Source organism: Dunckerocampus dactyliophorus, chromosome 10 (genome assembly GCF_027744805.1).
Source record: "Dunckerocampus dactyliophorus isolate RoL2022-P2 chromosome 10, RoL_Ddac_1.1, whole genome shotgun sequence".
Taxonomy (NCBI): domain Eukaryota; kingdom Metazoa; phylum Chordata; class Actinopteri; order Syngnathiformes; family Syngnathidae; genus Dunckerocampus; species Dunckerocampus dactyliophorus.
In genome coordinates this window covers 14463037-14489730 of record NC_072828.1, presented here as the reverse complement: position 1 = coordinate 14489730, position 26694 = coordinate 14463037, and the positions used below count along the sequence as shown (strand labels likewise).

At 42.4% G+C, this 26694-nt stretch overlaps 2 protein-coding genes across 10 annotated transcripts in view; one reads left to right on the top strand and one right to left on the bottom strand.

Moving 5' to 3' along the window:
- unc13a (unc-13 homolog A (C. elegans)) overlaps positions 1-5098 on the top strand; it is a 69946-nt gene extending 64848 nt beyond the window's left edge. The window contains exon 42 of the mRNA XM_054788549.1: positions 281-5098. Coding sequence (XP_054644524.1) covers positions 281-569 — 289 coding nt within the window. The 3' untranslated portion in view covers positions 570-5098. The remainder of the gene's footprint in view (positions 1-280) is intronic.
- Positions 4612-26627, bottom strand: si:dkey-110c1.10 (unconventional myosin-Va). Of its 9 annotated transcripts, XM_054788539.1 has the most exons (35): positions 26429-26627; positions 24372-24482; positions 23597-23765; positions 21965-22109; positions 21739-21895; positions 21525-21668; positions 20312-20393; positions 20117-20224; positions 19923-20035; positions 19587-19855; positions 19436-19517; positions 19216-19356; positions 16783-16914; positions 16614-16697; positions 15344-15460; positions 15165-15262; positions 15012-15098; positions 14616-14936; positions 14374-14530; positions 14055-14294; positions 13693-13905; positions 13527-13620; positions 13309-13457; positions 13022-13186; positions 10797-10897; positions 10594-10702; positions 10392-10488; positions 10202-10327; positions 8903-9054; positions 6972-7061; positions 6758-6890; positions 6405-6687; positions 5558-5732; positions 5397-5477; positions 4612-5308 (listed from the first exon to the last, which is right to left on the bottom strand). In XM_054788539.1, exons 1-35 carry the CDS (start codon positions 26453-26455, stop codon positions 5147-5149), a joined length of 4914 nt encoding a protein of 1637 aa, XP_054644514.1. In that variant the 5' UTR covers positions 26456-26627; the 3' UTR covers positions 4612-5146. The 9 variants fall into 9 exon arrangements, 7 of the variants coding, with proteins under 7 accessions (XP_054644514.1, XP_054644513.1, XP_054644511.1 ...); XM_054788538.1 differs by having other exon boundaries at positions 6758-7061; XM_054788536.1 differs by having other exon boundaries at positions 19436-19855; positions 19923-20224.
- Between the last annotated feature and the right edge of the window lie 67 nt (positions 26628-26694).

Below are 26694 nucleotides of genomic sequence, written 5' to 3'. Positions count from 1 at the left end.
AAAAATGTAAAATTTTACTACTATAAAACATTTTATTTATGAGGTGAGTTGGTCAAGGAAATGATTATTTGAATAAAAATGTCAGCGACTGATGCATTTGTACGATTATTTCACATGTACACGTCTGTTTAGATAATTAAAAGTAAAAGAAATGTCTGGTGCTCCTGAGTACCATTAGAGCGTACCATCAGTAGTACTTGTACCACAGTTTCAGAATCAACTTTTGCTCAGTACAAAAAGAAAGACGTTTGCATGACTTATCTTGTCCTCCCCCCATCAGCACCCTGAGCAGCGAGGTGGGCCCCGAGTGCTATGAGCTGCAGGTGTGCGTCAAGGACTACTGCTTTGCCCGCGAGGACCGCACGGTGGGCATGGCTGTGCTACAGCTGAAGGATGTGGCCTCCAAGGGCAGCGTGGCCTGCTGGCTGCCACTGGGCAAGCGCATCCACATGGACGAGACGGGTCTGACCGTGCTGCGCATCCTGTCGCAGCGCAACAACGACGACGTGGCCAAGGAGTTTGTCAAGCTCAAGTCGGACCAGCGCTCTGCCGAGGAAGGCCGCAGCTAAGTGGTTTTCTTACAGCACCACTTGGCATTCCGTCCATCCATGCATTTTCTATGCCGCTTATCATCATTAGGGTCACGGGGTATGCAGGAGCCTATCCCAGCTGACTTCGGGCGAGAGGCGGGGTACACCCTGGACTGGTCGCCAGCCAATCGCAGAGCACCTGGCATTCCAGTGCTGTAAATACATTAATTCCAATGGGAGCCACGTGCGTTCATCGTTATAGAATAATAACGTTGGGTCTATATCACTTGTGCCGTTACACGCGTCTCATTCGGCTGCACAGGGTGTCACATACAATATCTTGTAGCCATTTTTGTCCCCACTTCCCCCTTCTTTCTGAGGAAGCGCCTTCAGATAGTCAGAACATAGCACACTGCCTGACACCCTCAATGCCTTCTGTGTCCTTCACCCTCGTCTTTGTGACGTATGAGTGTGTGTTCTGCACTGCTTTATGAAGGAGTATCACGACCCTGCTGAAAAGAAGAAATAGTCAAATTATGTTATGTTATATTATGTTACAAGAATGAAGTATATTTTTGAGAATAAAGTTGTAACATTACACAAAAAATGTAATTACTGAGAAACAAAGGAGTTAATTTGGCAAAAAAAAAAGTGTCCTGTTACAAGATGATTGTAATGTTAAAATAAGTCACGTTGCGCATAAAAAGTTGTGATGTTTTGATGTCTTTGACGTTGCGTGAAAGAAGTGGTATCTTTTTGACAAGTAAATGCTAACTTTTTTGAGAAGGAAGTCATAGCCTCGTGACAATAAAGTATCAAACTAATAATATATAAATATAAAAATAAAATATGAGCGAAAGTCGTAATGATATGAGAGTAAGAAAGAAGAAGTAAGGAATAGTCTCATAAGACGACATTTATATTGCAAGAAAAAAGTAATGTTGCGAGAAATCAAACGTACTCGTGAGAAAGAAAATAACAATTATTAATCAAATGTTGAGAGAATAACAAGTCAAATCAGGGGGAAAGAAAGTAATTACCCAAAAATTCACGAGAAGAAGAAGTCATAGTCTTGTGAGCGTAAAGTCGTAATAGTACAAGAAAAAAGTCAGTATGTTACGAGAAAGTAGTAATATGATTACACAAAAAACGTGTAATATCACGTAAAAGAATAAAATTGTCATTTTGTTAGAAAAAGTCATAATGGTATGAGAAAAACGTCAGAGGATTCCAGAGGGAAAAGTCTTACCTTTTTAAGAGAAAAAAATCCTAAATTGTTGAGAACAAAGTCGCAGTTTCATGTGAGTAAATTAAAATTAGGAGAAAAAGTCATAACCTCATAAGTAGTTGTTTTATCACACAAAAAAGTCGTAGTGTTACGCAAAAAAAGTTGCAACATTTTGAGAATTAAGTTGCAGTATTATCAGAAAAATCAAACAATAAGTGGTGGTATCACAGGAAAACAAGTCGAACTTTTGGAGAAAGAAGTTGAGTCGAATATTACAGCATGACATGGTGTTAATATCAAATAATAATCTAAGTTAATTCAAAGAAATTTGTTATAAAACGGCAGGCTTTTTTTCTTAATGATATAACTATTCTCTAAGATTATTTTATTCTTTAATATCTTGTAGCCATTTTTCATTCCCATTTTGTCCCGTTCTTTCTGCGGCAGCACCTTGCGATAGTTGCTAACATGTAACCAAGCACAATGGCGAGGTGAAAGGTCACAAACATTCCAAATGGAACACAGAGGGGCGAATAAAAGTACCATTTAGTTCTGGTAGAAGTTTTCAATATATTTATAGAGAAATATAATCATGAATCATATGTAACGTTATATAAAGTATAATTCAGGAGTGTTACTTGATTCTGGAACAGAGCACACTGCCTGACGCCGTCAATGCCTTCTGTCTCCTTCACCCTTGTCTTTGTGATGACAAACACCGTGTGTATGTGTGTGTGTGTATGTGTGTGTGTGAGATCATAGATTTTTATGTCACACTTTGGCTAATTTGCATCTGACTTTGTTACTGCAAACATTCCAGAATGAGGAATTCCCTGACGCACCAACACGTCTACGTGGGTAACACCACCAAAGCACAAGCAATTAGCAGTAAACCAGAAGGTAAAGTGCGACCTCTGCTAAAAGGGCTGGTTAACAAATAGAGGACTCTGATTGGTACAAAGAGAGCACAACATGCGGGATCGTCATGCATTCTGACAATAGTCTTTGATTGTTTTAAAGCTATAGTAGACAGTGGATCCTCCAAAGTCCAACACTATTCATTCACTCCGCTTTCAATTCCCATAACAATCCACTGTGAGGGAAATAATCAGTTCCAGCATCAAACTATCACCTTTATTAATTCTACAAGCAATTTTTAAAGTAACATTTTAACACTTAAACAACAATTGTGTAAAAAGAAGTTATATGGTAATATATGTTATAGTATCTATTATAATATATTATATTGTGTAAGGTGTAATATATGTAAAAACGACAATTGGCGGGATTATCGTGTGTGCCATGGAGGTGAGTCTTCACTGTTGCCACCCCACACAGACTTTGCGGTATACAGTCCGTTCAGTTATGTCAATTTAGCTGTGTCGCACTGAGGAGCCAGGACAGCGACGTGTCGCAATAAGTTCCATTTTCCCTCGTCTTGTGAAGTCCAAATTGTGCGACTCTGGGGGTTCCACTGTCCGGGAATCCAGGAGTGTACAGTACTGACCTGAATTCCATGTCAAATGAATCATTTGTCCAGAAAGTTATCACTGAAGAAAACAAAATTGAAATCATGTTTATGAATATACTGTAAGGTCACAGGGTGTTTTTTTGTTGTTGTTCTATTTTGGCCTCACATGAGCGCTTCCCCTCTCTACTAAAAGACCTGAGAGGCTCTCCCTTCTTAAAGTGTTTGATTGGAACTCTATGCAGCTAATCTATAGAATCAAAGTAGTCGTCTCATAATGTTTACATTCTTATATCAGCACAAGGGTTTGACATTTTGTCTTTTATGTCAAGAGCCAAATGTCACTGCAGCTGAATTATTATTGTGTTCTTTACTTTGAAGAATATCAGTGTTGTTGGGACTTGAACTCTGCTCTTGTTTATGAAGGAGTACTAGGGCCACACTGGACAAAAAAAGGGAAAATTACAGGGAATGTAATGCTAGAAGAAAAAATTTTGTGAGTAATGATGACAAAAATTGTTATGTTACAAGAAAAAAAGTTGTAATTTTTTGAGGAAGTTGTCATATTGAAAGAAAAAGTAGTAATTTAGCAAGGAAAAAGTGGATTTTTTTTTTCAAGAATAAAATTGTAGTGCTACAAGCAAAAAGACACAATGTTAAGAGGCTCGAGTTGTCAAATTTCAAGAAAAATGACAAGCAAAAAGACGTAATTTTGTTAGCCTCGCGAGAAAATCATTAAAAGAAAAACATGACGAGATTTAAGACCTATTACCAGAAAAAAAGTTGCAATTTTACAACAGTAATGTATTATGCCAAAAAAAATTGAAAAAAATCTCATGAGGTTAAAGTCGTATTGTAAAGTTTGTATTTTTGAGTTGTGGTGTCATGAGAATACAATTTGTAATGCTGCCCCCCCAAAAATGTATGAGAAAAGTTGTACGTTCCACAGAATGAAGTCGTAATATTACAGGAAAAAAGTAGTAAAGCTAAAAATTATGATAACTTCTACAAAAAAAGTGGTAACTTTTTGAGGAGCTTGGGTATGATGTAATATTACAAAAGTACTGATGTTACAAGAAAAAGTGGCTAATTTTAGTATTTTTATTTCTTTAAAATACTATTCATAAATACTATTCATTTGCTTAAGATTACACATTTTCTCTTCTAACATTACAACTTTTAAACTGGTAAAATTAAACATTTTTTCTTTCCAGCGTGGTCCTCATACTGCCTCTTACTGATACAGTGGTAACATACACAAGTCGTTGTGTGACTGTGGGTGTTTTTAAACCACATGGTGTCTCCACAAAATGCAGGAATCAGTCCAATTAGCTTGAACTAATTGAGTGCCAGTCTGGTGTGGAGAACATCTGGACATTGTCACAAAGCTGCTAATGCCACGAAAAATCTCTATTTACTGCTGTTGACGATGACGCCGACATGTTTCAGGGTGAACATGCAGAAGTTTCAGGGACGGAAGCACAAAGAAAAAGCACACATCCATCCAAGAGGACAGACGTGCATGTTCTGCTCTGTGGCTCACATGCACTGTCCTGTACTTCCACAAGTGGTGCATGATAGGAACGCTGTAAGAAAAAAAAAAAGAAGCATCGTGCCAGCACGCGCATATATTTATTTGATGTTGTCTTCTTTATTTTGATATTTATTTTTCAAATGCTTGTGAATATATAAATATGTATTACTGATGATGATGATGATGATAATGTGTAGTGGTACAAAGTGATCGCATGGGACTTTTTTTATACACAAGATGTTTCTAATGTTAGTTTTTTTAATATTATGGTTCTGGGTGTTGAGGTTTACTGGGACTGCAGTCTCGTGTTTCTGCTTCCAATAAAATATGGGAAAATTGTGGGTTTTTTCCTTGTTGCAGTTTCCACTTCATTTGCAGGACGGTGTTTATACTCTGCGTATAAAGGAGATCTTCAGGGAATCCGGGATGACCAACATGTCTGCACGTACGACGGGAGGAGTGGCGTCGGGGAACGTGACGGGAAACTCCCTCTTTATATCCAGGAGTAACTGCAGGGGTTGCGCGTGTGCACTGCCTTTGAGGAGCCCCTGGAAGAGCCAAGTTGGAGGAGGTATGAGACGTTTATGAAACATTTGCCATGATACGTGACCATGAGTCGTTGTTTGCAAACGGCACCTGGACCATGCGGATGAAATTGAGCGAGACTTTTTCATCGAGGTCACTGTGAGGTGTGTAGTTGCTGAGGATCCTCACAATCTGTAGGACACATTGAAGCGGGTACATAACATCATATCCACCGACACTGATGGAAACTTGGTCTTAGTGTAGGGAGCCACCTGGTCACTGTTGAGGGCAGTGCATGTCTGCAGAAGGGCCTCTGCATCCTTTTCCGTCTTTTTCCCCACCTGCAGCAGCTGAACAGCCTGGATGAGGGGCTCCATTGAGGCTACAGCGCCCTCTGTCTGTAAATCGCGGCAACGCAACCACTCCTCCAGCTGACTCACGTTGAGACTGTCAGTGAGAAAGACACACGCAAAAAAGAAAGACACATCCATCCATCCATCCATTTTCTATGACACAATGGTACATTATTCATTTTCTATGCCGCTTGTCCTCACTAGGGTCGTGGGGGTATGCTGGAGCCTATGCCAGCTGACTTTGGGCAAGCGGCAGGTACACCCTGGACTAGTTGCCAGCCAGTGGTACATCATGATCCACTTTAATACATACAGGTAGTATAATGATATTGTAATTTCACCCACATTTATATACATCCATCCATCCATTGTCTATACCGCTTCTCCTCATTAGGGTCGCGGGGGTGTGCTGGAGCCTATCCCAGCTGACTTCGGGCGACAGCCGGGTACACCCTGGACTGGTCACCAGCCAATCGCAGGGCACATATAGACAAACAACCATTCACACTCACATTCATGCCTATGGACAATTTCGAGTCAACAATTAACCTAACATGCATGTTTTTGGGAACCGGAGTAACCGGAGAAAATGCACGCACGCATGGGGAGAACATGCAAATTTGATTCGAAGCCAGGTCTTCCCAATCTCCAGCCTGTGACTGTGTGGCCAACATGCTAACCACTAGACCACCGTGCGGCCCCATTTATATGCATCTACAACCATTACTCATGTTTGGTAGTGGTTAATGATAGCATGCCTACGTACCGTATTAGTATGCCGCGACTGCAGCAGCACATGTCCTTCCTAAGCAGCAGGCTGTTAAGAGCAGAGGCAGAGATGAAGTAGGTGAGCTGGTGGAAGGCTTGCTCCATCAACGCCGGGTGCAAAGCCTGATGGGACATGGCGTCGTGGAGGACCCACAGCTCCTTTAGCACCGAGGCCATTGTGGGAGCGTCAGTCCTTGCGGTCCTTGGCTCTGAGCCTGCTCGCTTCCTGGAGCCCACAGGCTTCAAGCCCGGGACATCTTCACCCTCCAACAGGGCAGAGGCTGAAGAAGACAAAGAGGATGGATGAAGGTAGAGGGAGCATGAAGGGGGTCATCTTCACTTTAGTGGCACCTAGGAAGTTTTGCAATTGTGTCTTTGGGATGGAGATGAGCTGCTGATAGGCCTGGATACGGAGGTCACTCAGGGTGCGAATTGAGTCACGTAAGTCAAAGTTCAATGGCTGTACCTCTTCTGGATCATTTGTCTGAAATGATAACAGTAATCCTTTCATACCCTCATAAATACATAATACATGTTTATATTCATTGTTAAATGTTCTTTCCACCTGTTTTGGGGCGTGCTGGTTCAGCAGGTCATGCAACAGACAGATGTTTTTCAGCCACAGAGCAGTCATGGCTACATCATTGGTGTGTTTCTGGAAAGCAAGTAAGGTCAGATGTGTGTGAAGAAAATGACAAATAGCGTGTTGCTAGGTGACCACACACACTGACCCACAGGGCATAGAAAAGGAGGAATTTAGTGAGATTTTGTGGGTTTCTAATCTATTGGCCTTCTTTGTAACGGTCATGAATAACGTCTTGGTTTGTACTTCACTCATTGAGGCAGAATGTTAAACTGTAAGTAGCAACCTTGGACATGCATCTAGCGATGTACCGTGTGGAGGCATAACTGCATTGCTAAGCATAGCAGCCTCCATTGCTGATTTGGATTTTTTTGTTTATCCATCCATCCACCTTCTATGCCGCTTATCCTTACTAGGGTCGCACGTACTGTATGCTGGAGCCTAACCCAGCTGACTTTGGGTGAGAGGCGGTGTACACCCTCGATTGATCGCCAGCCAATCACAGGGCACATATAGACAAACAACCATTCACACTCACATTCATACCTATGGACAATTTAGAGTCGCCAATTAACCTAACATGCATGTTTTGGAATGTGGGAAACCAGTGAACCCGGAGAAAACCCACACACACCTGGGGAGAACATATAACCTCCACACAGACATGCCCAAACACAGATTCGAACACAGATCTTCCCGATCTCTGACTGTGTGGCCAACATGCTAACCACTAGGCCACCATGCGGCCCCAATTTTTTTTTATTAATTTAAAATATTCTTTTTAGTTTACTGCACTTTATGGAACCATGCTATCCCCGTCACATTAGGTCTTGGTGGTAAATAAGGTAGAATGTATGCATTTATTGTTTTTATTTGATTATGTTTAAAATTAATTCAATACATAATTTATATATTTTTTTAATTATTTATGCATAAAAACTGCAATCATACAATTGCTGGTCACAACATTAAGTCTAGGCTTGAGGTTCCCATAGTGGCGTACGCGTACCCCCAGGGTACACCAATTGTCATGTGGGTAAGTGAATAAAAACTAAAAACAATTAGCATCTAACACAATTACCAGTGCACCTGACGACGCAAGGAGAACGGAGCAGAAAGGAGACGGAGCATGAAATTGTTCGTTGCTCTGTGTCCATCATATGAACAAATAAGTACGTTTGAAGATTATTTTGGGCATTAAGAGGGTTTAATCTTGAATATTTCATTAATATTGATGTTCCAATCCTCACACGGCGCAGCGGGGAAAACACTGTGTCACTGTGAGTGGGGATTCCCCCTCGAAAATGTTACATCATCGTTGTTTGTTTGTATTTTTGTACTTTATTGTGATTGTTAAACTTTCCTCTTGGTAATAAAAGAATATGCAGACTTAAACCATAGCCATTGTAAGTGGACAAAAAAAGTGAAGCTCAAATTCAACCCATTCATACGGAAGGATGACAACATCAGACTGGAATAAAAGATATGTAGGATGATTACTTATCTATTTATTAGTGCTCATGAGAAACTGCATCAAAACGTAGCCATGCAAGATACACATTTTCAACCTGGAATTACTATACAATTAATTATGTAATACTTATTTTATATAATATTTAATTAATTTATCATTTATGTTATGCATTAAAACTGCAACAAAAATGTTTTTGTTCATTCATTTCTGACAGTGTCAGTCAAAAAAGAACATACTGTATTTGCATGTCAAGTTTTTTTGGACTGACGCCAGCCAGCACTTGAAAGGCCAAGAAGATAGCAGGGTACACTTTATCAACACAATTCCATTAGATTAAAAAATCTATAAACTCACATAAGCCGAATTCGACCAAATATTGTAAAGGAAAAATGTTGTCTCTCATTTAAAATGTGTACCTATTCCAAATGTCAGCTGTTACCTTCAGAGCCGTCTTCATGGCAGTGACAGCGGCGCGACAGAGGGAGTAGGCGCTGGTTTGATCCCCCCTGCAGTCCGCCTGGCGAACACACAGAAACACAACACTGGCCGGCAGCCCGGGAGGCAGAGACACCGCAATGTCGGTGCGGACGTCTGGAGCCGAAGACAAGAAAGACCAGTAACAAGTACGTGTTTGTGTGGATTCAATACTTGAGGAAATATGTCTCCCTGGAAGGTGAGGATTATGGATGCTCCAATCAGGGTTTTATTGCGCCAATTCCGATACCGATCATCCATGAGTGAAATCGGCCGATGCCGATACTAATACCGATCACATGGATTAACTGTAAAATGTTCAATTTAATTATGATGGGTGCCGTATAAGGAGGAGAAGATAGGCCAATTCTAAGCTCCCCTGACTGCCAAAAAATAGGTAATTATTAAAAAGTAATAAGGGGGGGGACAACGTGATTTTTTTTTTTTCATGGGGCCCAGAATTCCTGGCTGCACCCCTGCTATTGGCGATATGATAGAAAAAATTGAACCATAAAATCACCTTAAAACAAAAACATATTTTACTTCCTTTTTCAAGAGAACATGTATGACTAGTGAAGCTTACAGAGGACGAGACGACTTCTTTAAGGAGACTTGGGATGTGAGAGGACATTGGTGGAGCTCCAGCAGGACTTCAGACGCACGCAGCGAGGCTCCAAGTGAGAGAGCAGTCAGTAAACCCCGTGTCTTCCCTTGCTCAGACAGGCTGCTCATCTGGTCCTATTAATTCAGTTCTTTTTCGGGTTATTTGCTTAGCCTTTTAACTGCCACGCACATACGGGCGAGTGTCCAGCGTTGGATGCGTTAGCTATCGTTTGACCAATGCTGCACCTGTACCAACCTCGAAAACTCACGATACTCCGTCAAGAGTTTAAATTAAAGCTTTTTCACATGCCAGCCCCGTGAGATATTTTTCATGGCATTTTTTGTGTTTCATTTTATATCACTCACAAATGGTATGTTCGACACGGCAGACATGTTTGTTTTGGCTTTGGTACGCCTGCACAGTTTGAAGGAAAGAGGGCGGGGGACGCTTCTCCAAGACGTTAGAGTAAGACGCTACATTGCACAGAGGCATTGCGAAAGGCTGCAATAGTACTATCCGCAGGTGATCGGCTTTTGTGATCGGCGTTGAAAGGCATTTATCGGCATATGCCGATCACGTGCTTTTCCATGGAAATCAGCCAATATTGATTGGTGGCCGATCGATCGGCGCATACCTAGTGAAGATGAAGAAGTCTCACACCTGTGATGAGATTCTTGATGAGTTTGTTCTCATCTCTTTTCTTGCATTCAAGCAGACCAGTCGTTGAGGCTGCTTTCTGTTGACTGGATGAAGAGGAGCTCTCAGTGAGAAATGTTGATGGGAACACTGCAAAGGAAAAACAACCTTTAGTGTGCTTCATTTTTAGACCCAAGATTCCTTGAGCACTCACCTTGTGTCAGCAAACGTCGGATTGGCACGGTGCTCCTAAGTCCTTTCAGCTCCCTCCTTAGCCTCACACACTCCTGCTCGCGGGCCTCCAGTAGTGCCTTCACACACACACGCATAGTCAATCATGATGGATATGTAGGCTGCCCAGTGACTGCTTGAAAATTGGGCCAATGACTGTATAGAAAGGCGGGACTTATGACCACCTGTTGATGGGCAGACAATCCAGAAGAAGCTTGACGCAGCTGACACTTAAGCATCTCCACTTCCTGCTCCCACTCACTGCGCTGACTTTGCAACTGACTCTCTAAACACCTGGACAAGAGCAAAAGACAAGCAGGACAAAAACAACACTTTGAGTTAGTCCTCTAATGACAATATTAGTATCAATGAATGAGTGACAGCACACTTGTTGGCCACTCGTACGACGTCGTAGGCATGTGCCAGGTCCTCTTCTTTCAGCTCTACTGCAGCCTTTTTGGTCACGTCCATCATGTTCATCAGTTGGTCCTGGAAACATGAACGGGATGTGAGCCAAATAAGTAGAAGCAAGTCTTAAAAGGTCCCCTATTATGCAAAATTGACTTTTGATGTTCTAACATTAATATGTGACCCTAGAGCCTGCTTATGAGGACCAAAGGTGAGAAAAATCTATCATCTCCTTCACTTGTTTGCTCCACTTTTGAGAGATGATGTGCTCAAACTGTCGTTTTTGAAGTTTCAGCTTTTCATGACATCATCAAGGAAAAACCTCCTTCCTTGTGGACATGATGCCACATCTGACCCACCCCTAGGTAGATGAACCCGCCCCATGTATATGACAGCTTTGTTTAAAAAAAAAAAAGTGTTCCCAAAAAAAAATACTTTTCCGCTCAAAACGTGAATTCAACTTACACTTACACACACATACCTGTATATAAATACACTGTATATATATGCACACAGTGGTGTGAAAAGGTGTTTACCCCTTCATGATTTCTTATTTTTTGCATGTTTGTCAATGACAACACAACTGAACATAAAATGCTGTGTTTAAATAAAACTTTTTATTATTAAGGGAGAAGAAAAATCCCAACCTACGTGGCCCTGTGTGAAAAAGTGATGGCCCCCTAAAACGTAATAACTGGTTGGGCCACCCTTAGCAGCAACAACTGCAATCAAGTGTTTGCAATAACTTGCAATGAATCTCTTACAGCGCTGTGGAGGAATTTTGGCCCACTCATCTTTTCAACATTGTTGTAATTCAGCCGCATTGGAGGGTTTTCCAGCATGAAGCGCCTTTTTAAGGTCATGCCACAGCATCCCAATAGCATTCAGGTCAGGACTTTGACTAGGCCACTCCAAAGTCTTCATTTTGTTTTCCTTCAGCCATTCAGAGGTGGACTTGCTGGTGTGTTTTGGATCATTCTCCTGCTGCAGAACCCAAGTTGGTTTCAGCTTGAAGTCACCAACAGATGGCTGGACATTCTCATTTTTTGGTAGACAGCAGAATTCATGGTCCATTTGTTCCAGGTCCTGAAGCCGCAAAACAGCCCCAGACCATCACACTACCACCACCGCATTTTACTGTTTTTATGATGTTCTTTTTCTGAAATGTGGTGTTACTTTTATGCCAGATGTAATGGGACACACACCTCCCAAAAGGTTTAACTTTAGTCTCGTCTGACCACACAGTATTTTAAAGGTCGTGGGGATCATCAAGATGTTTTCTGGCAAAATTGAGATCAGTCTTAATGTTTTCTTTGTTCAGCATTAGTTTTCGTCTTGGAACTCTGCCATGCAGGCCGTTTTTGCCCAGTGTCTTTCTTATGGTGGAGTCATGAACACTGACCTTAACTGAGGCAAGTGAGACCTGCAGTTCTTTGGATGTTGTTGTGGGGTCTTTTGTGACTTCTTGGATGAGTCGTCACTGCGCTCTTGGGGTCATTTTGGTTGGCCGGCCACTCCTGGGAAGGTTCACCACTCTTACATGTTTTCGCCATTTGTGGATAATGGCTCTCACTGTGGGCCGCATGGTGGCCTAGTGATTAGCATGTTGGCGACACAGTCATGAGATCGGGAAGATCTGTGTTGATTGGGCATCTCTGTGTGGAGTTTGCATGTTCTCCCCGTGCGTGCGTGGGTTTTCTCCGGGTACTCCGGTTTCCTCCCACATTCCAAAAACATGCAGGTTAGGTTAACTGGCGACTGTAAATGTTTCATAGGTGTGAGTGTGAATGGTTGTTTGTCTATATGTGCCCTGCGATTGGCTGGCGACCAGTTCAGGGTGTACCCCGCATGCTGGAGCCTGGGATAGGCTCCAGCATACCCGCGACCCTAGTGGGGATAAGCGGCATAGAAGATGGATGGATGGCTCTCACAGTGGTCCGCTGGTATCCCAAAGCTTTAGAAATGGCTTTATAATCTTTTCCAGACTGAGAGATCTCAATTAATCTCAGTTAAATTTTGTTTTAACAGGGGGAGCAATCACTTTTTCACACAGGTCCATGAAGGTTTGGATTTTTTTTCTCCCTTAATAATAAAAAGTTTCATTTAAAAACTGCATTTTGTGTTCAGTTGTATTGTCACCAATTAAATATGGAACTAATATGGAACCTTTAAACGAAATGAAGATAGAATAAATTAGTCCCAAACCATTGATGTTTCCAGACTCCACACTCTTGTTTCTGTGGAGGGGGACGTCACGCTGATCCTGCGGACCTCCTCGGGAGAAGGGAAGGCAGATGTGAAGGGGGAGAGGGACTGAGGTGATGGTGACAGAGGTTCTAAGCTCTGAGTGGAGTCTGTCCTTCCGTAGCCCTTAATGTTCAGCATGGTGAGAAAGAAACTCATTAACTATAGTGCATGTGTGGAATACACGCTGTTACTGTAAATACATCATGGCAATCCTCGGGTAGAAGCTGTTATTTGTGGTTCCGGACCTGCGTGAGCTGACTCATCTCCCTCAGGTTGTCATATCGCTGCTCCAGCCTGGTGAACTCTCTCAAAAGACCCTGGTGCTTCCTCCTCTCCTCATCCAGCTCCACCCTCACAGCTGCTGTGGCACGAGACACCGCTTGCTGCACAAGGGCTGTGCAGAGACCACAAGTTACATGAAAAGTGTGAGAGACTCAAGTCGACAAGTGAAAACCCCTTATACCTTCTTGTGCTTGTTCCTGCTGGAGAAGACATGCAGACAAACGATCTCTTTCTGTGCTCAGTGAGGCCTTCTCTCTCTGCAGTGCTTCCACCTCCTTCAAGAGTCACAAACCATTAAGTGTCCAGCATGAAGTGAATCCAAAGAAGGACATGATAAATGTCTTTACCTGTGTTAGCTGGAGGAGCTCCCGGGCAGCTTTCTCCTCTGCTCGTCTCCTTTCCTGCTGCTCCTCCTCACTCAAGATGGAAACAGGACGAGCAGTGAAACGTTTCTGATGTTCTTCAAGTTTCTGTATTGTTGCTCTCAGAGCAGAGAGTTCATTAGCGGCTGCCTCTCGTTCAACACGCAGGCTCTCTTTTAGGGCAGCACGCTCTCTCGCCTGGACACATGATCATTGTGCAACATTAGAACCTAGCTATAAACCCTAATAGTAACCCTAACTCGTGTATTCTTGCTTTAAATTAGAACAGTCCGTTGGAAGAAAATAGAGTTAATAAAAAAAAAGGACAGGATTAAATCTCCACCCACCACTTGGTCTGCTTTCATCTGCAGCTGCATCAGTTTGACCTCCATGCCCTTGTTGAGCTCTCGGTACCTCTCTACTGAGCGGGCTTCAGTCTTGAGCTTCAGCAGCTCCCTTTTGGCCGCACGACGACGTACGCAGCACTGCGCGAATACCACAGCAGCACGGAACCTCGTGAAGGCCCTCCTCGCCAACCACCCTCGCACTCTCGCCTGGAGCAGGGAGGCGGCTCGCTCTTCCACTAGCTGAGGAAAAAACAACACAGTTCCACCTTTGTGTTGATGAAGTAGGAGGTGACAGTTAATAGGGATACAAAACGCTAACCAGTCTGTATTTGCGGCGGGCCAGCGTGCCTCTGATGAAGGCCTGGATGGTGATAGCGGCCTGTCGGACCAGGTGGAACACGTTTCTGGCCACCAGCATGCGGTAGGTTTTCTGGATGACCAGAGCAGCCTTGGTGTAGCGCAGGATCAAAGCCAGTCTGCACAGAGACACACGTACTTGTAAGGTTTACATTTGAAATAAACCCAAAATCATTTCAGAGAGGATTCAAAGCAATCATTCACCGCCTGGCCAAAGCTCCTCTGCAATATCTTTGTATGGTGATGGTCGCCCAGAGGGTCCTAGTGTAGTGAATCCGGGCCAGCCATCTTCTGACCCAACTCTGAAGGACCACAGCGGCCATTCGCAGCCTTTCTGCTCTCAACCTTTCCAGAAGTGCCACCTGCCCTGCCCGGAAAAACACTTTGGTCCTTCCAAAGACGTACTGGTCCGGGTCAGGGATGAGCTGAGGGAGAGCCTGGCGGCATGCAAGCTGGACTTCTCCAGAGCCTTGGCACCCATGCAGCAGAACACGGTACCTGAAGAAGAACTCCTCGTATGTCCATCTGGGGAAGATGCAGATTCATTAACAACTTTTGAGTAGATGATTTGATTGACTGTAAGACACAAAAAGTGATTACCTGGATGGAAAACCAGCGGCACTGATTCGGATGGTCTCCAACACTCCGCAGGCCCTTAGCTGCTGGACCGTTCTCTTTGGGTCGAACCTGAAAAGCACAATTTGCTCAGTTTCTGTGAGACCTAAATGAGAGGTCTTGGAGGCAAAGACTCACATAAAGGGCCGCTTGAGGTCATTGGGTTTAATACAGCGCACATAATGAGGAGTGGTGCTGTTCAGCGTGTCCATCAGCAGCTGCAAGGACTGACGGAACTGACAGAACCAGCCGACACGGGTCATTTGCTGGTACAGAAAGCACTACTGCAGGGACTAAAACAAGTGGTAAGAGTTCACCTGAAAGCCCACAGTCAACTTGTGCTCCCTGTGGGCTCTTCTTCCTGAGCGGACACTTCCATTGGCCACACTTGGTTTGTTTCCCTGCTGCTGGAACAACTCAGCCACCAGCTCCGACTGACACGAATACACAAAAGAAGTTAATCATCATAACATAGTAACACTGGAGTGCGCTTACGTCACACAACTTACATTTTTTTGTGTGTTCTTCGTCTTTAGGGCTAGTCATACTTGTGGGGAATAACGTCACACGAAAAATACACAGAGCCCTCGTGAGCTACAGTCAAGTCCAAAAATGTTGGAAGTGACGTAAATTTTGTGCTTCAACAGGTTTGATGCTTTGTTGTTTATTTTTGTGATTCCCACAAAAAGTGCTTGTTTTTTCAGCGTATAAGAGACACTTTGTTCTCTTAAAAAATGCTGACACTGCAGAGTTACTGAAACACCAATTTAAGTCACTCCCAAAACTTTTGGCCAAGACTGTACAGGGAGGTGTTGGGTGACGTCATGCACGACAGCGGTATCTAACACCAAAGTTTTGCATGACTTTAGAGGCATATTTGTTCAAAAAACATCATTTAGATTTTGTAATTACACAACGGAACCCGGTTAGCGTACACCCCCATCAGTGTATTTTTCAGTCAAGTGTTTCTGCAAAACTTTTGCCTCCAAGTTTCCAAGTTAGCGTACAATATGGTGCGCCTCTTGTCTTGACATTAATTCATTTATTACAAAACAAAACTCTCTGTCGCCCATCAGCTGTTGACCCTGTAGTTCTGTGCTAACTAATGAAACGCCACAAGACTGCTTTTCTTTTGATCACGGCTGCAAAATAACTCACGATGGAGCCAAAGAAAGTTGCAAGTGCCAGCATTTTGATAAAGAAATGAAAAACACGATTGAATTAAAAAAATAACTCGTAGCAAAACACGACCGTCCCTTGTCGCTCTTAGCTGCCTCATAGCCGTCTTTGTCAACAATTCCGTGTTCAATCAAGGTAAAGGTGATGTTAAATGTTCATTTGTCCCTTATGTTCATAATTTATATGCATTTCAAATTGCTTTCTACATGTAAAACTCTAATTGTTCTGTCGTAAAAATGATTTAAATTAACATTTTTGGGTGTCCGGAACAAATGAATTGGATTTGCATTATTTCTTATGGTGAAAATGTATTCTGGTCGAGTATGTTTCGGGTTTCGTCAGACCTTCTGGAACAGATTAAAGATGCTAACCGAGGTTGCCCTGTATTCATATTTTTGAACATCTTACCTGACTCGCTTTCAAAACGTTGACAAGTTCCTCAAAGATGGTGTCTCGATTCTTGTCCAGGAAGCCGCCACCTTCGTACTGGACCTGCGCTAGCACACAATCCGTGATGTGTACTGTATTCTTGTATACTTGTATTCAATGTAAACCAAACATCAGGTTATGTGCGGACCATGTCTGCAGAGTGCAGAATGATGAAGGCGCTGTTGGACATGCGAGGTTTACGGAAGTGAGGGTGACCTCTGCCTGTCAGGTGCTTGTCGTACAGCTTCTGAACCCAGCTGTCATCCGAACCTTTGGGCATCTGGGGGCATGAAACAAAACATTGGAAACATCTGTGTGCTAAGACAGTACAAGTGGTCCAGTTTTGGTGTAAGTTGTAACTTAAACCTAAATTAACTCCTAAGTCAGTCACATTGCACACACAATACAAGAATTAAATGAAACACTTGAAAAGAGAACAGCTCCTTACTTTTATGGATGGTAAATGGACTTTCACTTGTATCGCACTTTTCTACCTTTAAGGTACTCAAAGTGCTTTGACACTGTTACCACATTTATCTAAAGATGACGCAGCATCAGGGGTTCAGTATCTTACCAAGGATACCTTGACATGGAGGACAGAGGATCGAACCTGCAACCTTAAGGGTAGGAGTTGACTACCGGTACTCTACCACCTGAGCCATGCCGCTTTACCTTCTTAACATATTGTCCCAGGCTAGTCTGGAAAGATAACCTCCTCTAACTCCCCCCAGATCTCCTTGTAACGACGCACGGAATCCATACCCCCTCCAGGATTCGTTAGCATTCAATCATTTTTTTCTTTAATTATGGTCACAACAGTGGAGCGGTTAAGACCAGAGAGGACAATATTGGTGAGTGTGTCTCTTCTCTCTGAGCCTTTTTATGATCATTTTCACTTTAGTGATGGCTTTCCTTTTCTTTGCCGCTCTGCTGCTTGGGAGACATAATGTGGTCAAAAATGTAACATTACATTTTTTAGCTAATTTATCGGAGTGCGTCCTTAACATGGAGCACCGTAAACTGAGGACCACCTGAATACACTACGTGGACAAAAGTATTGGGACATGGCAATTGCTTTGACAAGAAGTGAACATGGAAGAAAATACAGTCCAACCGATGTGGGATTTTTGGGGCTGATACCGGTATTGGGGGCTGAAAAAAAGCTGATATCCCATATATGGGCTGATATCTGATATATTGGCCGATAACTGACTGATATGTCGGCTGATATATGAAATAGGAGCATTGATACACACAGGATATATACTGGTACTGTACATGAACATAAATTCTTACAATACGCCAAATACGATGGAGCCCTGGCTAAAGTGCACACTGCACATGTTGAAGCTACCCTTACAACTTACTCTTACACCTTAGTCTTCCCCTCTGCCCGTTTAGTGCATTTTAGTAATTAGCATAGGATTTGATACTATGGCTGACCATTTTAAAATAAAAACAAGTGGCTGCATTGCACTGAAAGTGATAATACATAAGCTAACGTGAAGTGTTTTTCAACTAATACATTATGTTTATCATAGGCTTATTCACAAAAACATCTTACCAATATCAATTAGTCATATTTACTAGCTATTGAAAGATTCTATCTGCAGCCACTGAGTATTTGCAGCTCAAAAGCAAATGCTGAAGCAAACATTAAAAACGTGGAAAAAGGTTGACTACAAACAAAATAAGAAATAATGAAAACATGCATCACGTTACTAGACTTAATACAAGGGACTAAACTGCATTTTGTTACCGTGTAGCTGCTTTCAAAACATGCACTATATCAAATGACAACTAAAGACATTACTTGGAACCTTTTGAAAATGATTTGAATGAAGACTTTAACTTGTGAATGAATGAGCCCCTGGAAATCCTGCATGGGAGTATGAAGTTAAGTGGGACACTGTGTAGATCTGCATATATCTTTATTCCACTTTAAAAGACTGTATTATAGTCTTACATAATTGTGGACATGTGGATTAACAATTGCATCTGTGTTTATCTTACAGAGATGCAAAGTATACGACGTTAAAGCACTGTAATACTCACTCTAAAACTTGTGTGAACCTAGAATGTTCTCCTTGATGGGCCCTGGCATGGCGTGGCACTGAAGAGTAGTGTTATATTGTTTTACAAAGTCACAGCTTTCCATCGTGTTAAAAAAAATAGTTTCTTTTGCCGTTTGTCCAGTCGTCTCCTCCTGCAGCCGACTGAGTGAGGCAGACAGAGCGGCAGCTCGCTGCTCCAAGTACTCGGGCAGGGAGCAGCACAGAGAGACACACAGGAACAGAGCGACAGAATCGCCGCGCAGCAAAAAAGAGTTAATATTTCGGTTATATATTCACTGATGCCCGATACTATTCGGTGGTACGTCACGATCGGCCCGATTAATCGGCCTGCAAATAAATCGGTGGGGCTCTAGATGAAAATATAAATTCACAAGATAGTTTTTGTCAAGTTGAGATCACATGCTGGACCTGAATTGTCCTAAATGTCTTATTATAATTAAGAATTAAGATTGTAGGGGTCCCGTTAAATCCTAGATTGATGAAGTCATTAAGAGTGCAATACTGACCCTGCACTCCTCATCCAACAGGTCCAACAGGCCGAGCTGTCCCTCGATGAGTAGAATGCACTGTTGGTTGTCGCTAAACTCGATCCTGCTCCAGGTCAGTTCCTCACGTTCGTACTCCTCCTGCTCCAGGTGGAACACGTGCTGCCCACATACCACCATATGAAACAAAATGATGTATAAATACGAAAACAATACCTGATGGAGGTGTCACGTGACTCACCCGGTTGAACTGCTGCTGCAGCTTTTCATTGGCGTAGTTGATACAGAACTGCTCAAAACTGTTACGCTCAAACGTCTCAAAGCTGCACACAGAAGAAGATGTGAGTTGAAGCAATGCAAGGTAACAACCCTCCTGCAGCTCAGTGACACACCCATAGATGTCTAGCACCCCTATGAAGGACCGAGTCCGACCCAACTGACTGCGCAGGGCAGCATTGAGCCTGTGCACGGTCCACTTGAACATCTGCTCGTAGATGTGCTTGGCCAAAGCATCTCGGGCTTCAATGGCCTGCTGGCCCGAAATGGGCTTGACCAATGTTTCTCCTCCCAGGATCAGCCTGCGGTGACACAGCCAATGGGCCGTGACGGCTGCCTCCACACCCAGTAGCTTGGAGAAGATGGCTAGGGAGACGTCATCTGCCTGAAAGAAGATCAACATAAAGACTTGACCTCTTCATGTAATGTTTATCTATCTATCTAAGACTGACATCAATGTAGCTGCGCTCTGAACTTCGTCCACTGGCTTGAATGTTGACGTTCCCCAAGTGAAGAACAGCAGCAAGGATTCTGAAGAGCTCCATCTGCTGCTCTGGCAGCACACCTGCAAGTTTAGTGGAAAAAAAACACATCAATAAGAACAAATGGAGCTCTTTCATCTTGATGTGTATCAATAAGCTCCTGCCCAGGATGCTGAAAGCATTGCAAGTGCGCTCCATCTCCATCACATCATCAGTACACGGTATGTTTGCGTCTCCTCCCTGGTTGGTGTAGCGGAAATGCTCAGGAGTGGCTGGATTGAAACAAATCAAATCAAGCAAGAAAGAAATAGTTATCATCATAAAAGGGAACCGTGAAGGTGGTTCCTTATTGATCTCACCCAGTTTGAGTGATCTCATTTCAGGCAGCTGTCTGGAGGCACACAGCTGGTAGAAGATGTGGTAGTTTCTCTCGGCTGGTGCCTAAAATGGACACAAAAAACAATACACTTATGTGTATCTCATGTGTTACAATAGCAAGGGGTGTCAAACTTGTGCCATGAAGGGCGGAGACACTGCAGGTTTTCTTTCCAGCCAATCACTAAAGCGGGTGATTTTAATGATCACCACCTCCTTCAATTTAAGGGAAGGAGCTCATCAATTGAATCACCTGCTGGGGAAACTGGTCGGAGAGAAAATCTGCAGTGTCTCGGCCCTCCATGCCACGAGTTTGACACATGTGCAGTAGGGTAATCCAGAAGATGACGATGTGGTGTACTTTCTTACAAATAATATAATCATTAGTCGTTTAGGGAAGCCTCTGCTTTTGTCAGTTGTTGGGGCACAAATTCTGCCTAGCAACAACTGAAACCTGTCACTTGAACCTCATTAGTTATATTACAATATCACTTTCTCTGCTTTGAAATGCCTCACATTACTTCTGCATTACCTTTACTGTTACGTTCGTCAGAACAACAAAAGAATTCTATTAACTTTGATACATCAGCAGCCTTTAACAAGACAACAATGATGAAATGAGATGACAAATGATACAAATCTACTAACAGGTCTATTTTCTACTAAACTTTTTCACAAAATCAAGCCGTAAATAGTTGCCGTTTTATAGATTTATTGATTTAAATAAAAAGTAAGTTGTTTAAAAGAAATACTCAAGTGTATCTCACACTTTTCCCTGGCAGAGTAAATCTGTTGAGCACTTGAGGCCATTTAGATGTACAATTCTATCTGCCTTAAAGGCTGGACAGGACAGGGCGGGGGAAAAAAACAAACTCAAAAATACAGTAAATGCTACTTTGAGAAAAATGTATTTTGTTAAATAATCTAAATCATGTCAGTTGAATAGCTAACAATAAAATAAAAAGTAACAACAAAACTATGGATAAAAGTGAGCCAAGCCATGGTGCTACTATAATGAGTGACTGATTGATCCGTGTTGTCCAAAAAGCCACTACAGCCAATGATAGCACAGGAAGGCGGGACTTACAGACACCCAAGTTACAGCAAGAGGAGGAATACATCCTGACTGAGTTAATAGATGAAGCATGCGTCCTACCGAAGTGGTTGGTGAGCCACCATTTCTTTTGTCAATGTTACCTGAAAGACCACCCTGGACTTCTCCAACAGGTACGTGCTCATGTTGGCCCCGATGATGGCTCCTTTCCTGCTGAAGCCAATCTGGATGTACTTCCCGAAGCGACTACTGTTGTCGTTCCTAGTCGTTTTGGCGTTCCCGAAGGCCTGCCCACAAAAATATGCCTCATGAGCACAAACTTAATGATATAAATGTTCCTGTTCAAATGTGCGTTACCTCCATGATGGGGTTGGAGGCCAGCACCTTGTCCTCCACGCTGGTCTGCTGAGCAGCTCCGCCCACCACGGCGAAGTATCTCATGGTGAATTTGGCCGAGACTGTCTTGCCCGAGCCAGACTCGCCGCTGATGATGATGGACTGGTTTTTCTCCTCCCTGTGCACGCAGACGAAAGAAGCGACACTCAGTCTAACAAATGGGGAAAAAGAGGCGGTGACCTCTGACCTCATCATGGTGCGGTAGGCATCCTCAGCCACAGAGAAGATGTGAGGCTCCATGTCGGCCATGTCCTGACCGCTATAAGCGTCAATCACCTCCTCGCCGTAAATAGGCAGCTGATCGTAGGGATTGATGGCCACCAAGACAATACCTAGCAAGAATAAATTCTAGGTTTAGTCGCTGTTGAAAGAAAAAAGCTTTTTTTCATGATAATGGGAATGGTTTAATTTATTTTGAACATGCATACAAGTTACATTGGAATACACCACACAGCACAGTGGACAGTTCCACATGTCCGAAAGGAGTACGCTAAAGCAAAGCTTATTTAATCCTACCCCCCATCCATTCCACATCAATTGCAATACATTACTTTGTAATACAAGACATGAATTAGTCATTATAATTGCAATACATTTGTTCACATCCTGTGTTCCAAATGTACTCTTTGCTAGTTTTAAGTAAATAAGAAAATGATGAGATAATATACAATGTGGCAAATTAGGAGTCAAGGTTCTTGTCTTTGTAGATAAATTATATAACAGTCATAATAAATATAAAATAATAGTGAAAATAATAACTGATGAAAGGGTTGCTAGTTGACGTGAACATATTTGGATAATGAGGGAGTACAGACAATGTACTCCCAAAGAATGAAGAGTTAGTAATAGTGTAGTAGTAGTTAGACGTGGCATTGTGTGTACACAGTGCTTCAGGACCACTATAGAAATAGATTCATAATCAAATAAATCATGTAAAATTGTATGTATACATACAGAGGTGTCAAAAAGTGTTTGCCCCCTTCCTGATTTCTTATTTTTTTGCATGTTTGTCACACCTAAATGTTTCAGATCATCAAACAAATTTAAATATTAGTCGATGAAAACAGAACTGAACACAAAATGCAGTTTTTAAATGAAAACTTTTTATTATTAAGGGAGAAAAAAAATCCATACCTACATGGCCCTGTGTGAAAAAGTGATTCCCCTCCAAAACTAATAACTGGTTGGGCCACCCTTAGCAGCAACAACTGCAATCAAGTGTTTGCGATACCTTGCAATGAGTCTCTTACAGCGCTGTGGAGGAATTTTGGCCCACTCATCTTTGCAGAATTGTTGTAATTCAGCCACATTGGAACACTGACCTTAACTGAGGGAAATGCAGTTCTTTCGATGTTGTTGTGGGGCCTTTTGTGACCTCTTGGATGTGTCGTGGCTGCGCTTTGGGAAGGTTCACCACCGTTCCATGTTTTCACCATTTGTGAAGAATGGGTCTTACTGTGGTTCGCTGGAGTCCCAAAGCTTTAGAAATGGCTTTATAACCTTTTCCAGACTGAGAGATCTCAATTCATCTCAGTTAAATTATTTTTTAACGGGGGGATCACTTTTTCACACATGGCCATGTAGGTTTAGATTTTTTTTAACTGCATTTCGTGTTCGGTTGTGTTGTCACTGAGTAATATTTTAATTTGTTTGATCTTAAACATTTAGGTGTGACAAACATGCAAAAAAATAAGAAATCAGGAAGGGGGCAAACACTTTTTCACCCCACTGTAAATAATAGTCAGTGTCACCGATTGATGAAACAATTGATTAAGAGGTGTAGCATAACACTCCAGTGTGTGTAGTATAGAGAGCTCACCACAGTATGTGTAGATGCTATTGTAGTCCAGGAAGCGAACACGCAGGTTGTGCAGGATGGCAGGCTCGTGAAGGAAGCTGAGTGCAGTCAGGTCACTCTCGCCCTCAGAGATGTCAGGGTTGGCCAGCGGGGGGAGGTCGGAGGGTGCTGCCACTGGGTAACATTCCTCCTGCCAATGGAGAAGACACTATCACCGTCAGAGAGGTGTTAATTGCACTCCCTCTCCGGGGGTTTGCTGCCCTGCGGGTGTCGGCTGGCGCTGTGTGGTGGGTTCCCCTGCTGCTCGCCCGTTTGCCCACCCGCTTGTTCATTTGCTGGCTTTCCTCCTCGCCTGCTCCTCTGTCTGCCTTGCTGGTAACGTCCTGCCTTTGGGATGCCGTTGTTATTGTTGGCACAATTGTTGTTTTTGCTGTTGTCCTTGTCTCTCTCTTTTTTGTCCTCCTTATCCCCGCCCCCCTCTGTTTTCTTTTCTCTTCTTCTCTATCCCCTCCTGCTCCGGTCCGGCCGCTCCACAATTTGCATAACAACAAAACATCAAAGTCAAATAAATTCTGTATAACAGAGGAAGAGTATCTCACACTTTTCCCTGGCAGAGCAAATCTGTTGAGCACGTGAGGACATTTAGATCAACAATACTATCTGCCCTAATGGCAGGACAGGACACACACAAAAAAGAGGTTTTAATTGAACAATATGTTTTTTATACTTTACTGAGAGGGCTTAGTTCTGTGTGTTGGCGACCCGTGATGGGTCTTTAGGGTAATAAACATCTCACCTCCCCACCAGGAAGCTGCAGCAGTACATGCTTGTCGTCACGCGTGTAGTCCTGGAGAAGCTGGGCCGACACCCACACGGCATCTGGATCAGGAATCCATACGCTGGCTCCCTGGTAAGGAAATCATACCTTATTTGGTGTTTTATTTGATTCTACTGACACAGCTACCTGGCCTCGCCTTGACAAGTTATTTGTCAGCCATCAGCATAAAAACCTCCTAAATATGGTTAAAAATTAACACTGGTCATCCTTAAAACTTGAAATGCCAGCATGGATTAGCCATTATGCACCAGCAACTACAGAATGTGTATGAATGACATGTGACCAGGTTCATCTCGGAGGAAGTGAACTTTAACTGTAATCAGCATGTCCAACACATTGCAGTGAGCAAAACCATAAAACAAAAACACTTATAATTAAATACATGTGATAAAATGAATTTTGAATCCAAAAAACGGGGTGGAAAAAGAAAATTAATAGTGAAACTTGCAAACCTTCACCTGAATTAGGTATACATGACATGTCACTGTCAAAATTAACCTAATAAGGTTGTTTGTTGTGTTTATTGTTGTCTGAAATTAATTAAACAAACACTTATAAGGAAGTCGAAATTACATATTATGTTATCCACTGCTAACCACAATCATGCGACATTTGAAAGACTATCACGAATAACGTAGTAACAAGTTTAACTTTTGCAAGAGCACTTTGGCAAATCTGTTGTGTCCTTTAAAGGCCGCCGTACTGACGAGTCTCAAACAAGCTACTATCCTTGGCTAAGCTAACATCTTAGAGAGAATCAGCATGCATTTTTAAAAGAGACAATTTACCTTACAACTAAACATGTTAACGTGTGTTTGAAATTTAAATGAAGTATCATTGTGTGACAAAAGTACCCGCTAAACTTGATCCATAGAAGCGATAGGTGCGATAACACGTGACACTGCCAACAGAGCAGTATTGCCAACACCTCAGTAAGAAAAGTAGCTATTGGCTGTCCTAGCAGTTGCTAGATTACGTCATTGTATATTTGCATATTATTTGCATATGACATTGTAACAGATAATGTAGGAAAAAAGGCAGTACCTCGTAGGAGAGACAAAAAAAAATGTAAAAACACCTTAATTAGGTTTAGAACCACAAATAAACTTGATTCTTTTTTTGTTAATTTAAAATTGCACAAAAATATATGCTGCTCAGTGAGAACACTGTACAACAATACGTGCTTTCACTATTAAGTTCCCAAATACCAGAAAACGCTCAAACGACACCAAAAAAAGTAGCTAGATATGTCGCTAGTCGCTTTTGAGAAAATAAGTCACCAAGAGGGTTTGGAATGTCGCCAGATTTAGCGACAAAGTCACCAAGTTGGCAACACTGAAACAGAGGAAGTAGCACAGCTAGCAAAGCGACGTCTTGACTAAGGACACTAGATTGACTACATGTGCAGCCACTTCCGTAGTACGCCCTGCGCGGGTTTTGCGGCCATGATGGTCATCTTTTTCAATAGTGTACGCACAGCGTATAACTTTATTTTATACTCAGCTCAGAGCTAGTGAATACATTGTACACTATTGTCCGCCTAGCCCCGCCCACCTTTCGTGCTCACCATCATGGCGGACGTTCTGCTCTTTGGTGTACCACACATTTACAGCTGATAGTCATATCATATTGTAATGTTACCGGTTTGACTGGTTTGCGACTTGTAGTATCAGTAGTCCATTATATTGTAACAGAACAGTTCAAACATATTTTTAAATTGAATTATCAGTGTTGTAAAGTCCATCCATCTATTTTCTATGCCGCTTTTCTTCGTTAGGGTCGCGGGGTGTTGTAAAGTCATTATAATAAAATACAAAATTACTACTAATATTTGTTATACCATCTTTTTTTTAATTTAATATAATTGTACCATTAAATAACCTTTGTGAGAAAAGTGCCTTGGAAATTTATTGTAAAAAAAAAAAAAAAAAAAAAAGATAAATCCACACAATGCAGTGCCCTAAATCTATTTTGTTAATAAAACAATTGAAACATTTTTAAAAATCAAGTCTTACCTTGGTGTACAGCTGCAGTGTTGCCATTTTAACGACTTCAAGGCGTAGGAAACATATCAGAGTAAAAACTACATCCACACTACAAGTGAAGGGATTCTACACGACTCAGGAAAATGTCCCCAGTGGTTACATGTGCACTTTGTCCACATTTAATAGACACACAGAGGACAGCAGTCAAGTTAACTGTTAATCTGCACAAGTTGGATGGGAATTGAACTCGTTACAGCATCCAGCAGATGACAAACCTGAGCAGACTTTCAGTATGA

Coding starts and splice junctions, on each gene's coding strand:
- si:dkey-110c1.10 (XM_054788534.1), bottom strand. CDS start 26,455: ATGGCAACACTGCAGCTGTACACCAAG. Junction 20,394..21,524: donor AGTCCAGGGTGGTCTTTCAG/GTAACATTGACA, acceptor TGTCCATTTTAG/GCACCAGCCGAGAGAAACTA. Junction 20,225..20,311: donor AATGAGATCACTCAAACTGG/GTGAGATCAATA, acceptor GTTTCAATCCAG/CCACTCCTGAGCATTTCCGC.